Source organism: Phyllostomus hastatus, unplaced genomic scaffold (assembly GCF_019186645.2).
Source record: "Phyllostomus hastatus isolate PE091 unplaced genomic scaffold, TTU_PhHast_1.1 phas_scaffold_317, whole genome shotgun sequence".
In the NCBI taxonomy this organism is placed as follows: domain Eukaryota; kingdom Metazoa; phylum Chordata; class Mammalia; order Chiroptera; family Phyllostomidae; genus Phyllostomus; species Phyllostomus hastatus.
This window is the reverse complement of record NW_025334023.1, coordinates 3,488,708-3,502,331: the sequence shown is the minus strand read 5'-3', so window position 1 is coordinate 3,502,331 and position 13,624 is coordinate 3,488,708. Positions and strand designations below refer to the sequence as shown.

Sequence of the window (13,624 nt, the reverse complement as noted above, 5' to 3'; positions counted from 1 at the left end):
CAAGCTGGCATCGAAGTGAGGCTGCCACCAGGATGCATTTCATTAGCTCCTAACAAGAGCCCCCCCAAAGCGAGTGATCCTTGGCAAATATACCACCATCCAGGGTCTAATCCTTGGTTCCCCTGGCTTAGACACTTTATTTTTGTTAGCCCAGAGTTCTGGTTTTTCTCTCAGTGTAGACACTACCCATACTCACAAAGATCGATGCACAAACTTAATGTTGATTTGTTCTCTTCCAATACACAATACAACTACACAGTAGTCAGTGGAGCTTGGAGCAGAATCTAGTTCATTTGAACCTAGTCGTTAGCCCAACTTCTAAATTCCTGTGGTTTCATCTAAACCAAGGAATCAGTGAGTGAACTAAGTTAGGCACTATTAATCCAGCAATTTCAATTTCCTGTGTTGATCAAACATGTTGACTTAGAGGCAAACTGGGTTGTACTGGGAGGCCATGGCCCTGCAAGTTCCCCAGATGCACATTGTGCCATACGCAGGCCCCACCGCCCGCCTGAAGTAATTAAGGACATAGCAGCTGTTCCATCCTGGGATGATGGGACGTGAGCTAACCCATCAGACCAGGTGTTCAAGGCTCGGGTTACTCTTCTCCATCTCCTCACTAGCAAAAGTCCCCTCAACGATGCAAGCAACTGCTCCTTTGTCCTCTGGAGAAATTTTAGCTCAACTGTATAGAAGGAGAGTCCAGTTCAGGATGAGCTGCTGTGTGACAGAGTATGGGAGACGGGGCACAAAGAACCTCTGATGTCTACACCAGTGCTGTATCATCCTTTGGCCTCAGAGAACCCGGAACTGGAACTTTGGGTGCTGGAGAATTAGCTCACACGTGACCTCAGAGAACTTGGACCCAGAACTCTGGGCCCTCGGAGACATCTCCCTTTGTGACCCCACATGTATCTTTTGGCCAAGCCTCCCTGCAATGGTCATTCTTTCCACCACATGCCGCAGGGAGGGCCTCTTGGCCCTTGGCAACTTTTAACTTCTTTATCATCAAGGCACTTTGACTTTGAGTTTTCTTTTTCCTTCTAAGACACCCAAGGTATGTGCACTTCCTCCCATATTTGAGATTCTTCCTGTGAAGTCACTGAAGGCCAGGAACCAGACGCTGGCCCCACCCTTCCCAGAGCTGAGGTACCTTAGCCTGGCCTACAACAAGGTGACTCTCTGCTTCTCTACCTGTTTCCTCAGGGACCCAGATGGGAGGGCGGGATGCCAGCTGCTCTGGCCTAAAGGCCAGTCCTCTAACTCCCTGCATTATAGGCACTACAGCCTCTAACGGGGCTCAGGAATTCCCTGGGCAGGGGAAGCGGAGGGAACCTAGGCTAAGGCAGGAGTCCATCCTTCTGTCGCACATATTCATTTAGCACTCACCATGTGTCAGGCTCTGTTTAAGCACGGGGCATACAGCTGTGTGAAGAAAGATGGGGCCTCTGCCCTTGTGGGGCTTGTCACCTATAGGGAAGACTGACACTGGACAAATAATCACAGTATAAGTGTGGTTAGTGTTATGAAGAAACTCACAGTGCTGTGAAGTACATGATGGGGGTGTGAGGTGTCTAAACTAATATTTGGGATTAGGGAAGGTTCTGGAGAGAGTAGAGTTTAAGCTAAGACCTGAATCAGTGCAGTCAGTGAGGTGAAGAGTAAGGGAAGAGGGTAGAGAAAAATGTTCTAGCCCTTAGGGTAAAGGAGATGCAGAGACCATAGGATAGATTTAACATGTTTCTCTTAACATGTTTTATGTTAGTATATTTTCCCAATATCCCATCCTGTTAGAATTCCTGTAAACCCCACTACCTGAGCCCTACTCAAGCCTGAAATACGGGCCTCTGTGAAGGCGCTCTGCTTACCTCCCTTCTAAGGCAAGCAGTTGGTATAGCTGAGCTCCCCAAGTGTTTTCTTCTAAAAGTTTTATGATTTTAGCTCTGATAGTTAGGCCTTTGATCTATTTTGAGTTCATCTTTATATCTGGTGTGAAATGGAGGTTTTCTCACTACCATTTATTGAAAAGACTATTCTTTGTGCATCGAGTGATCTTCTCACCCTGTACAAAGTGGACCACAGATATGTTCTGGGTCCCTCTTTCATCCTTGAAATTGGCATTTTGTGTCTTTTCTCATATTTTGTTGATCCAAAATAATTATAAGTTATCCCTTTTATTGAATTTTTTAGTTAGACTGGCTGCTGGTTTCACTGGATTTTTCTGTTACTTGTCTCTTTTCCATTTTACTGAGTTCTGCTCAAAACTTTATTTTTGTCCCACTCACGATGAATTCAATTTGCTCTTCTTTTTCTAGTTTCCCAAGTAGTGTAATTTTAGGCCATTGATTTAGGCCTTTCTTCTTTTTAATATAAGCATATGAAAGTCAATTTCTTTCTAAGCACTGTTTTAACTGCATCCTACAAATTGTGACGTGTGTTTTTGTTTTCATTCAATTAAAATTTTAAAATTTCTGTTGTGCTTTCTTTTTTGACCCATGGATTGTTTAGAAGTGAGTTAATTTCCAAATGTATGGAACTCTTTCACACGTCTTATGATTGTCAATTTCTAGTTTAATTCTGTTGTGGTCAGATAACATAAGCTGTAGGATTTTATTCTTCTGAAATCTGTTCAAGCTTGTTTTATGGTCCACCCTATATCCTATCTTCGTGAACATTCCATGCCCATTTCAAATATGTGCATTCTGCAGTTTGGGGGGACAGTGTTCTATAAACTCCAATTCAGGTCAGGTGGTTGGGAGTGCCACGCAGATCTCTGCACCGTTGTTTTGTCCAGTTGTTCTGTCAGTCACTGAGAGCTGTGTGTTAAAATCTTCAGTCATTATTGTGGGGTTTTTCTCCCTTTAGATTTCTCAGTTTTTGCTACACGTGTTTGAAAGCTCTACTATCAGGTGCACATACATTTAGAATTTTCCTGTCTACCTGATGTGTTGATCCTTTCATTGTCATGCCTGTCACTCTTTGTCTCTGATAAAGACTCCTTGTCTTCATGCTTATTTTGCCTGATTTTAATGTAGATACACAGCATACTCCTACTATCTATTGGCGTGGTATATCTCTTTCTGTCCTTTTACTTTCAGCTGATTTGTAGCTTTATATTTACAGCACTTATCTTTGAGACAGCATATAGTTGGCTCTTGCTGGGGTTTCAGAGCATGTATCTGTACTTCTGCTCTAGCCTCAGCTTGCAACCTTCCCTGGGTTCCCACATCTGAGAGGTTTATCTCCACACTCTTGTTCCTTAGCCATCAGTAGACTGTTTTTGCTTGTTAACTAGTGCTGGCCAGTCTGGTGGGAGCAGGGCCAAGCGGAGGTAGCAGGGCTTAAGTCAGCCCTGCGTTCCTGTGTCTCCAGAATGAGCCCCTCCCGGTGATCCTACCCCTCTCCCAGCAGTAGAAGATCTTCCAGGTAGTGGACCCCGGTTGGTTTCCTGTCCCCTACCCCAGAAGTAGCAGGTTTTGATTTTTTTCTCTCTTCCCTCTCCACCACCCCCGTACCCCACCCTCCATGCAGGGCCCTGGGCCCAAGAGAGTTTGCTGACCTTCCTCAGCAACTTAAGCCTTTTGTCTACTAGGGAGAAGGGTTGGCAAGAATTCCTGCCTTTCCTGCAGGGGCAGCCGCTCAGCCCCTCCAGGCCTACAGCCTGAGGAAGCCATGCTCCAGCCTCCCTTCCTGGCTCAGGTCTTCCACACACAAGTGGGTGTGGATTCCCCTTGTGTCTGCAGCCTGTTCTCTTCCTCTAGCCCACACTTGGCCTTTAGCAATTATTTAAAACTTTCAGCTGATCTCTTCTTAAATGCCCGTGAGGCACTTGCCATCTCTTCCTCCCACCTTCTGCCACAGGTGAGCCAGTGTCTGTGTCCCATGTCTCCTTTGAGGTGACTGTCCAACTTTAGCTTTCAGGCCACTTGATTGCCCTGAGACCTTAGCTCTCTGTTGGACTAAAGAAAAATGATAATGTAAATTATTTTTTTTATTATATTTTATTGATTATGCTATTACAGTTGTCCTGATTTTTCCCCCTTTGCCCCCCTCCATCCAGCACCCTTCACTTCCTTGGGCAGTCCTGCCACCATTGCTCATGTCCATGGGTCATGCATATAAGCTCTTTGGTTACTCCATGTCCTGTACTGTACTTTACATCCCCATGGCTATTCTGTAACTACCTATTTGTGCCTCTTAATCCCCTTATCTCTTCACACATTCACCCACATGGCCCCTCTCTCCATATCCATGATTCTGTCTCTGTTGTTCTTGTTTGCTTAGTTTGTTTTTAGGTTCAATTGTTGATAATGTATTTTTGTCATTTTGTTGTTCAGAGTTTTTATCTTCTTTTTCTTAAATAAGTCCCTTTAACACTTCATATAATAACAGTTTGGTGATGATTAACTCTTTTAGTTTTTTCTTGTTTGGGAAGCTCTTTATCTGCCCTTCGATTCTAAACGATAGCTTTGCTGGGTAGAACAGTCTTGTCTGTAGGTCCCTGCCTTACATAATGTTGAATATTTCTTGCCAATCTCTTCTAGCCTGCAAAGTTTCTTTTGAGAAATCAACTGACAATCTTATAGGAACTTCCCTGTAGGTAACTCACTGCTTTTATTTTTATTTATTTTGCTGCTTTTAAGATTCTCTCTTTATCTTTAACCTCTGGCATGTTAATTATGATGTATCTTGGAGAGGACCTGTTTGCATCCATCTTGTTTGGGACTCTCGGTGCTTCCTGGACTTGCATGTCTCTTTCCTTCACCAAAATAAGGAAGTTTTCTGTCATAATTTTTTCAAATAGATTTCCAATTTCTTGCTATTACTCTTCTCTCACCCCTATGTGAGATGTGAATGTTGGATCTCTTGAAGTTGTCCCAGAGGCTGCTTACACTATCCTCATTTTTTTGGATTATTTTTTCTTCTTGTTGTGCTGATTGGTTGTTTTTTTGCTTCCTTATGTTCCAAATCATTGATTTGATTCTTGGCTTCATCCACTCTACTGTTGTTTCCCTGTAAATTGTTCTTTATGTCAATTAGTGTATCCTCTGTTTTTGACTGGATCTTTTTTGTGCTGCTGAGGTCTTCACTAAGCTCCTTGAGCATCCTTATAACCAGTGTTTTGAACTCTGCATCTGATAGATTGCTTATCTCCATTTCATTTAGCTGTTTTTCTGGAGTTTTGATCTGTTCTTTCATTTGGGCCATGTTTCTTTGTCTCCTCATTTTAGTAGCCTCCCTGTGTTTGTTTCTATGTATTAGGTAGAACTGCTTTGACTCCATATCTTGGTAGTGTGGCCTAATGTAGTAGGTGTCCTATAGGGTCCAGTGGCACAGCCTCCCCTAACACCCAAACTGGGTACTCGAGATGTGCCCTTTGTGTGGGCTGAGTCCACCTTCCTCTTGTAGTTGAGCCTTGGTTGCTGTTGACAGGTCATTGGGATTTACCCAGGCCAGTCAGTGGCAAGGATTGGCTGTGACCACTTACCACCAACCTCTGCCCTCCATGGTAGATCAGCTGTGCAGAGGCAGGGTGGTGTTCTCCAATGTGATCTGTACCTGTCCACTGGGTATGCTGGCCCTGGGGTTCCCCAGGTGGTGCCAAGGTCAGCCTCAACCTGTGTTTTTCCTAGGGTCATCCTGCAGCATAAGCAGTAAAGCAATCTGAGATGGCTGCTACTTGTGCTCAGCTTGGGGATTCTCAGGCAAGGGCAAACTGTGAATCTAGGCTGGCTGCAACTGGTGGTAGGGCCCGGGACTCACTGAGGCCCCAGCTGTTGCTTGTTTGAGAGGCTTTAGGAAATTGTGAAGCATGAGCCAAGACCAGCCATTCATATGGAAAAGCAGCTTAGGTGGGCCCATAAGTTGGATGGAACAAGTCTTCAGGGATCTCCAGAGTGGGTCAAATATTGTTAGCCAGGTTGATGGAGTCTCAGGTATGGCACCATCTAGCCAGTTCTGTGACTCTGTGGGAGGATGGTTTAGAAAAGGGACAATGGCCTCTGTTTGCCTTGATGATAGACACTTCAGTTTCTCCCTATATACCACTGGTGCCTTTCAAGCTGCTTTCCTGGTGCTGAAGCTCAGAGGGAATGAGTCTGGGTACATTAGTCCATGTGTGGGTTCTTTAAGAAGAACTGCTTGTGGTGCCAGAAGTTTCTTCCACTGACTCAATCCCGGCTGGTTTTTGCAGCCAGAAGCTTTGGGTCTTCTCTTCCTGGCACTGGAACCCTGGGCTGGGGGCCCTGGTGTGGGGCTGGGACTCCTCACTCCTGAGACATCCCTCCCAAATCTTTACCCACGACATGTGGGTGTGGGACCAGCCCATTCAACACCAATCTATGCCCCTCCTACCAATCTATACGGATGTGGTTTCTTTAATTCCATAGTTGTCAGGCTTCCCTTCAACTCAATTTCTGATGGTTCTGAGTGATGATTGTCCTATATTTTACTTGTAATTTTGATGTGGTTGTGCAAAGAGGTGAGCCATGTCTGCCTACGCTGCCATCTTGACTGGAAGTCTTCAGTATTTTTTTCTCATTGTGAGGAGAAGAACAGCACTCTTTCCCTTTTTTCTGTATTCTCACTTGAGATTTTAAATGATATTTTCCTTCTTGACAGTTACCACCTAATTTATATATATATAATCTTTTTGTTTATTATCATTTGTCTACTGCCAGAATCCAGAATACAGGGGGTGTTGTTTGAGATCTAGAACTTTGTTTTGTTTACAACTATATTCCTGTCATCTAGAATAGCACCTAATACATGATAGGTGCTTAGTAAATTTGTTAGATGAATGAATGATGTCTTGATCATATCATGGAATGCTCAGAGCTGCCTATGCTGAAATTGAAATTAACATTCAACATATTAAAGTTACAAATCTTAAAGCAAATTCTTCCTTCAAACAGAAACTTATGCTCATAATAGCCATTAAAAAATCTAGTAATTTTTTGTCAAAAATTAAAAAATGACTTCCAATCTTTTTAAAATAGTTTTTTAATTTTTCAATTACAGTTGACATACAGTTATTAATTAGTTTCACCTGTACAACCCAGCGATTAGACATTATATAACTTACTAAGTGATACTCAATAAACCTAGTACCCCTCTGACAACATACATAGTTATTACAATATTATTGATAGTCTTATGGAAGCTCTCTTTTAGGTAACTAACTGCTGTTTTCTTGCTCCTTTTAAGATTCTCTCTTTGCCTTTAATCTTTGACATTTTAATTATGATGTATCTTGGTGTGGGCCTCTTTGGGATTATCTTGTTTGGGACTCTCTGAACTTGTATGTCTGTTTCCTTCACCAAGTTAAGGAAGTTTGCTTTCATCATTTTTTCACATAGGTTTCCAATTTCTTGCTCTCTCTCTTCTCTTTCTGGCATCCCCATGATGCAAATGCTGGTACACTTGAAGCTGTCACAGAGACTCGTTACATTATCATCATTTTTTTTTTAGATTCTTCTTTTCTTTTTGCTGTTTGGATTGGTGTGTTCAGCTTCTTTATCTTCCAGATCTCCAATCTAGTGTTGATTTCCTCTAATATGTTCTTCTTTCTGACTGGAGCTTTTTATGTTTTGTCTCTATTTTTATGTTTCCCATGTCTTTGTGAAGATCTCACTAAGTTCATCTATTCTTCTCCTAAGTTCATTGAGCATGCTTATAAGCTTTGTTTTGAACTCTGTATCTTGTAGATTGCTCGTCTCCATTTTGTTTGGTTCTTTGTCTGGAGTTTTGTTCTATTATTTCTTAAGGTATTTCTTGGTCTCCTCATTTTGGCAGCCTCCCCGTGTTTGTTTTTATGTATTAGGTAGAGCTGCTACATCTTCCAGGCTTGGTAGAGTGGCCTTATGTAGTAGGTGTCCTGTAGGGTCCAACGGCACAGCCTCCCAGGTCACTTGAACTGGGTGTCCCAGGTGCACCCCTCTCATGGGCTGTGTACACACTCCTGTTGTAGTTGAGCCTTGATTGCTGTTGGCACATCAGTGGGAGGGGTTTACCCCAGGATTTATTGGCTGAGAGGACTGGCTGTGACCACTGTAGAGGATCAGCTGTGTAGAGACTGACCCCACAAAGCAGAACTTACTTCAGCAGAGTTCTGGCACCTGCTGAGCCCACCCCTTGAGTGTGCCACTTGTGGAGGTAGCTGGGTGGTGCTTTGATGTGGTCTGAAGTTGTCCACTGGGTGCACTGGCTCTGGGACCTCCCACAAGGTACAGGTACAGGCTAAGGTCAGCTACCACCTGTGCCTTGCCCAGGGCCACCCACTGTAAACTATAAAACAATCTATAGCTGTCAGCTTCTTGTGCTGGGCTTAGAGGTGCCCAAGAGAGGCCAAGCTGCAAACCAAGGCTGGCTGCCACTAGGGTGGGTCTGGGGCCACTTATTGAGAGGTACAGGGCACACCGAGGCCAGATGCTGCTTGTGTGAGAGATTTTAGAAAAGTTTGAAGCATAAGGCAAGAGAGGCCATTAGTATGGATAAGCCACTGGAAACAGGTTGGGTGGACCCACCAGTTGGTTGAGGCCAGGTCTCAGGGAATTATCAGGGTGAGTCAAACAGTGTAAGCCAGGCTGACAAACTCTCAGATATGGTTTCCACCCGCCAGGTCTGTGTGGGAGGGCTCAACAAAGGAACATGGTCTCTGCCAGCACTGCTATCTGGGAGAAAGCTGCCCTTCCAGCCCTCACCCTGAAGCCAGACAATTCAGTTCCTCCCCGTGTGTCCCTGGTGTCTTTTGAGCTGCTGTCCCAGTGCTGGAGCTGAGAGCAAGTCCATCAGCAGGTCAGTCAGTGTGCAGGCTCTTTAAGAGGAATGCCTGGGACTCTAGAGGCCCTTCATCTCCCTCAGCCACAGTCTCCACTGGTTTTTGCAGCCACAAGTCGTGGGGACTTCTCTTGTTGGCACTGGAACCCTAGGCTGGGGAGCCTTGTGTGGTGGGTCTGGGACCTCTCACTCTTCAAGGGGACCTCCACAGCTCAGGCAGCCCTCCCGACTTGTATTCACCACAGTTGGATGTCTCTGCCCCTCCTACAGTCTCCTTGTGAATTTTCCTTTATACCCTTAGTTGCAAGAGTTCTTTCTGTTCAGCTAGGTTTCAGGTGTCCTGGATGATGGTCGTTCTGTAGTTTAATTGTAATTTTCATGCAGATGTTGGAGGATTCAAGTAATGCATTTCCCTAAGCCACCATCTTAACTGGAACTGACACTTTCACTCAACCTTTAACTTAGTTCATAAATTTGACATACTAAGTTATACTCCCTCAACCCAATGAAATGGGGTAGAAATTTCAAGTTGTTATTGCTACCGGAATTTATTTCCAGGGACACTCAGCTCACCTTTCAGGGAATAGGCTAGCCTGGTGGCCAAATTCTTTTTACTGCATCAGCCAGAGTCTTAAGCCATATCTTTCAGCTGGGACTTAATTTCACAGAAAATCTGATACATGTGCCCTGGGTATCTTTCAACTCTTTACCAGTTTTAATTGTAACTTTCTTCCATTTTTTTAGCCACCTGACTTGGATCGATGGAATTTTGCATCCTGACAAAGTTAAATTTTCCATCACCCATTCTTTTTGAGTGCTTCTGGACCACCTGATTTGCATACCAGAGATTGCACCCTCTTTAACCACCATTCTGCAGTAATTTATGAACACATATTAGACTTCTTTGTAGGTTCATCCCCCCTCCTCCCTTTTCTAGTGTCTAGATAAGAAATGAGCAAACTTTTCTGTAAAGGGCCAAAGCGTAAATGTATTACTCTGTTACAGCTACTCAACTCTACTCCTGCAGCACAAAAGCAACACGTAAGTGAATGAGCAGGGCAGTGTTCTGATGAAACTTTGTGAAATAGATGGGGACCCAGGTTTAGCCCATGGACTGTATCTGCTGCCCCTGGTTTTGTACAGCCTTCAAGCTAAGAGTGATTCTTACATTTTGTAATGGTTGTAAACAATCAACAGAAGGATAACATTTCATGACACATTAAAATTATATGAAACTCAAATTTCAGAGGACATAAGTTCTGTTAGAACAGAGCCACCACACTTAGGTGTTTACGAACTGTCCGTCGCTGCTTTTGCACTACAACAGCGGAGTTGGATGGTTACAACAGGGACTGTATGGCCTGGAGAGCCTAAACTGTTTATTACCTGGCCCTTGACCAAAAAGTTTTGCTGACCCCTGATCTAGATGACCAAAGCCCACTCTGAGTTCCTTTTTTTCTCCCACCCTGTGCTCTCTCCCTAGGGATGGCCTCACACACCCACTGGCCCATGGACAGTGACTCGCAAATTTACCCCCAGTACCGAGCACTCCCCCACACCCCAGTGTGCCCGCTGCCCACTTGCATCTCTCCTTGGAGGTTTCAAAGGTGCCTCCAAAGTCCACGTGTCCAAAGTGAAGTAATGATCTTTCCCTTCAAATCCGATGTTCTTCTGTCGTTCCATACCTTGGGGAATAGCTCCGTCACCCACCCAGGTACTCAACCTGAAGTCTGGTTGTCATCCTTGATACTCCTCTCTCCCTTACATTGCTCCTCCCCACCCATATCTCCTCCATTACCAAGTCTTATTAAATTTAGGACCTCATATTTGTAAAAATTCATCCAATAGGCTCCCCAAGGACCTATTAACTAAAATCTTTAACCAGCTTTAGTCTGGACTGTACTTGCATCACCGGCCTCATTTTGCAAGAAGCACCCTTTTCCTTGGCTAGAGTCACACCCTCCTTTAAATCCCTCCAACAGGCTTTTCTTCTCCTTGCTGTTAGGACTTTCACATGTTCTTCCCTTTGCTTGGAACACTCCCTCTCTGCGTTAGTTAGAGTAAGTAATATTAGCTGCTGCAAACTTTAAAATCCCAATGACTTGACACAATAAAAGGCTATCTCTTGCTTTTACAAAATCCACTGTGTATATTTCTGGTTTTCTAGTGGCCTTCCACATGATCGTTCAGAGACCAAGGTCCTTCCTGGCTGTGGCTCTGGCATTCCGTAGGGTCTTAAGAGTACTTTATTGGATTCTGTGCATCTGGTGTCTAGGGGGTTGAGAGATGTACAGAATTGTGCAGGAGGTTTTGAACAAGCTATACCTGGAAATGGCATTTATTACTTCCACCAAGATTGCTTTGGCTAGAGCTGAGTCACATGACCACATCTGGCTGCCTGGGAGGCAAGAAGATGCACCAGCTGTGTGCCCAGCAAGTAGAGGAAGTGGTTTGGGCTGGCACAGAGGTTTCTGTCACATACTGTATTCTCCACTGCATTCACTAATTACCTTCCACCCACCCTTCAGTCTCAGGAACGCCTTGTCTCCCTGACTCGGTCAAATCACCCCAGTGTTTCATGTGCCTCTGTTTTATAGCACTAATCATAGCTGTGAATCAACTCTCCTTTATGCTACAGTTTCTTCCGTGCTAGACAGTGCTCCATGGGGACAGGAGTAATATCTGTTTTACTCAGTTCCAACCCAGTACTTGCCGCATGTAGGCATTCAGTAAATATTTGATTGAATGAACACAACTGAGAGGCAATGACTAGGTAATTGCCCATTGCGCATACTGTCCAGTGAAGCTCCAGGGGAAGCCAAACCAAACTGTCCTCCTCCTTCCAGTACCTTCTGTGGGCCCCAAATCTGGCCCAACAGTTTTCAGTATTTCCAGGCATCTAAACAGTCACTGGCCCACTCCTGGCCTCTGGGATACTGATGCCTCTGATACTGTTCTGTTGCTAAGAGACACCCTCCCCAAGGTTGTCCTCAGATGTTGCAGCCACTCTGCTCAACAAGGATTGTGTGTTTTCTGCCCTTCGGAGGCTGGCCTCATGGGGCGGAGCAGCCTCTGGGCCCCAGGCAGCCATGAGGTCTCCCTTCCCACAGGCTCTGCCTATCCCTGAGACAGGTGGGCTCCCCTGGCCTCCCGTTCCTGTCCCTCCCCAGATCAGAGCCCAGGGCAGGCCCAGTGAGAGAGACCATCAGGAGAGCTGGGGACAGCCTGATGGGGTACGCAGGTAGAGTCTGCACTGAGGAGGGTGAAGTGTCAGACAGACCGTGTCCCGAAGGCAAAGTCAATGCCATGCCATCCTTCCAGACTTCTTGCAAGACGAGTGCTGTATGTGTTTGTTATTTTTTTGTTACCAACATCCACATCCTCAGTACGTGGGATAGCCCGCATAACCAGTATGGAGAAGGGAGAGAAATTTCTAACTTTCAAGCATGGACAGTGAAGTGATGGTAGGATTTTGGGCAGGAGTGGCAAGGTGTTCTGGGTGTGAGCAGGTGAAACTGCAGGGACATGAGCCCGCCCAGCGTGAGTCCCGTCCACAGCAGCATCATTCCCCCAGCCCCAGCCCAGCCTGGCAAGCCCTAGCCCTGTAGTGTGGGCCCGGAGGCACCTGGGCAGAGGCAAGGGGTACTGTCAACTCGATGCTCTCTCCCGCATGTGCACAGATTGCGAAGGAAGACGCTATCCTGCCAGCAGCTCTCTTCCCGTCTCTCTGTGAGCTCATCTTTCATAACAACCCCCTGGTGGCCCACAGAAAAGGTATGTTTCCTGCAAAGCTGCCCACCCCCACGGGGCCCCTCATCCCCGCCTCCTCCATGCCATGGCCTGGGCTCTGCTCTCCATTGGGGTGGACAAGGGGAATGGAGGAAACAGCAGACCCTACAGAGCACCTGCTCCACAACCCCCATCCCAACAGCAGCCCCCTGAGGCAGGCGTTCCTGTCCCTGCGCACGCAGAGGAAACTGGACCAGGGAGGTTCATGGTCTACCCAAGATCATACAGCAAGGAAGAGGCATAGCTGAGAGTGGAAGAGAGAATTATCTAGATCCTGCCTGGGCTATTTAAGGGACACCCTGCTTTGTGGACCAAGTCTGTTGTGACCTCATTTGCAGCTGGGAGGGCACAGGGCTGTCCCGTCCCAGACCACACTGAATGCAGCGGCTGCTGTGTCAGTAGCGGAATCCAGGGTCCAAGATGAGGCAGCTGAAGGCATTTTAGAATCCTGGGCCCATGAAGGATACCAGCAAAGTTCTAATCCGTGCCCCACACTACCTTTGTTGCGCTGGGCAGATTCCTCAACCTTTCTGTGCCTCAGTTTCCTCACCTACTGAATGGGAACGTGGGTACCTACTTCCTAGGGTTGGTGTGAAAAGTAAGTTAATATATGTGCAGCAATTGTGGACAGTCCCTGGCTCATAGTAAGCCCCCAGTAAATGTTAGCTAACTGTAATCTTATTTTCCCATCATGGCTCCAGGGGTCCCTCCACTGCTAAAAATCTTCCTCCAGGAGCGTCTGGGGATCCACTTAATTCGAAGGAAAGTAGTGAAGGCTAAGCATCATATTTTGATACCTCGGAAGGCCTCGCGGAAGGTGAGGCTTCCAAGGTGGGACCCCCACCCCCAGAGGGAGTGGAGCCCCTGTCGGTGCAGGCAGACCAGCTGGTGGCAGAGCTGCACCCTCCCGCAGTGCAGCGGTGTCTTCTCCTTCCCTCGCTCTGTTAATGCGGATAAACCCGGGGGGGATGAGATAGAGAGACTCAAAAGGCCGTGTCCGCAGGGGCCTTGCAGGTCACTGAGTCCGACCCCCTGAGTTTACAGAGAAACTGAGGCC

The 13,624-nt window shown here is 46.0% G+C and overlaps 1 protein-coding gene across 1 annotated transcript in view; it reads left to right on the top strand.

Moving 5' to 3' along the window:
• XRRA1 (X-ray radiation resistance associated 1) overlaps positions 1–13,624 on the top strand; it is a 57,457-nt gene that overhangs the window by 34,406 nt on the left and 9,427 nt on the right. The window contains exons 12-14 of the mRNA XM_045818129.1: positions 1,049–1,174; positions 12,459–12,552; positions 13,269–13,384. Coding sequence (XP_045674085.1) covers positions 1,049–1,174; positions 12,459–12,552; positions 13,269–13,384 — 336 coding nt within the window. The remainder of the gene's footprint in view (positions 1–1,048; positions 1,175–12,458; positions 12,553–13,268; positions 13,385–13,624) is intronic.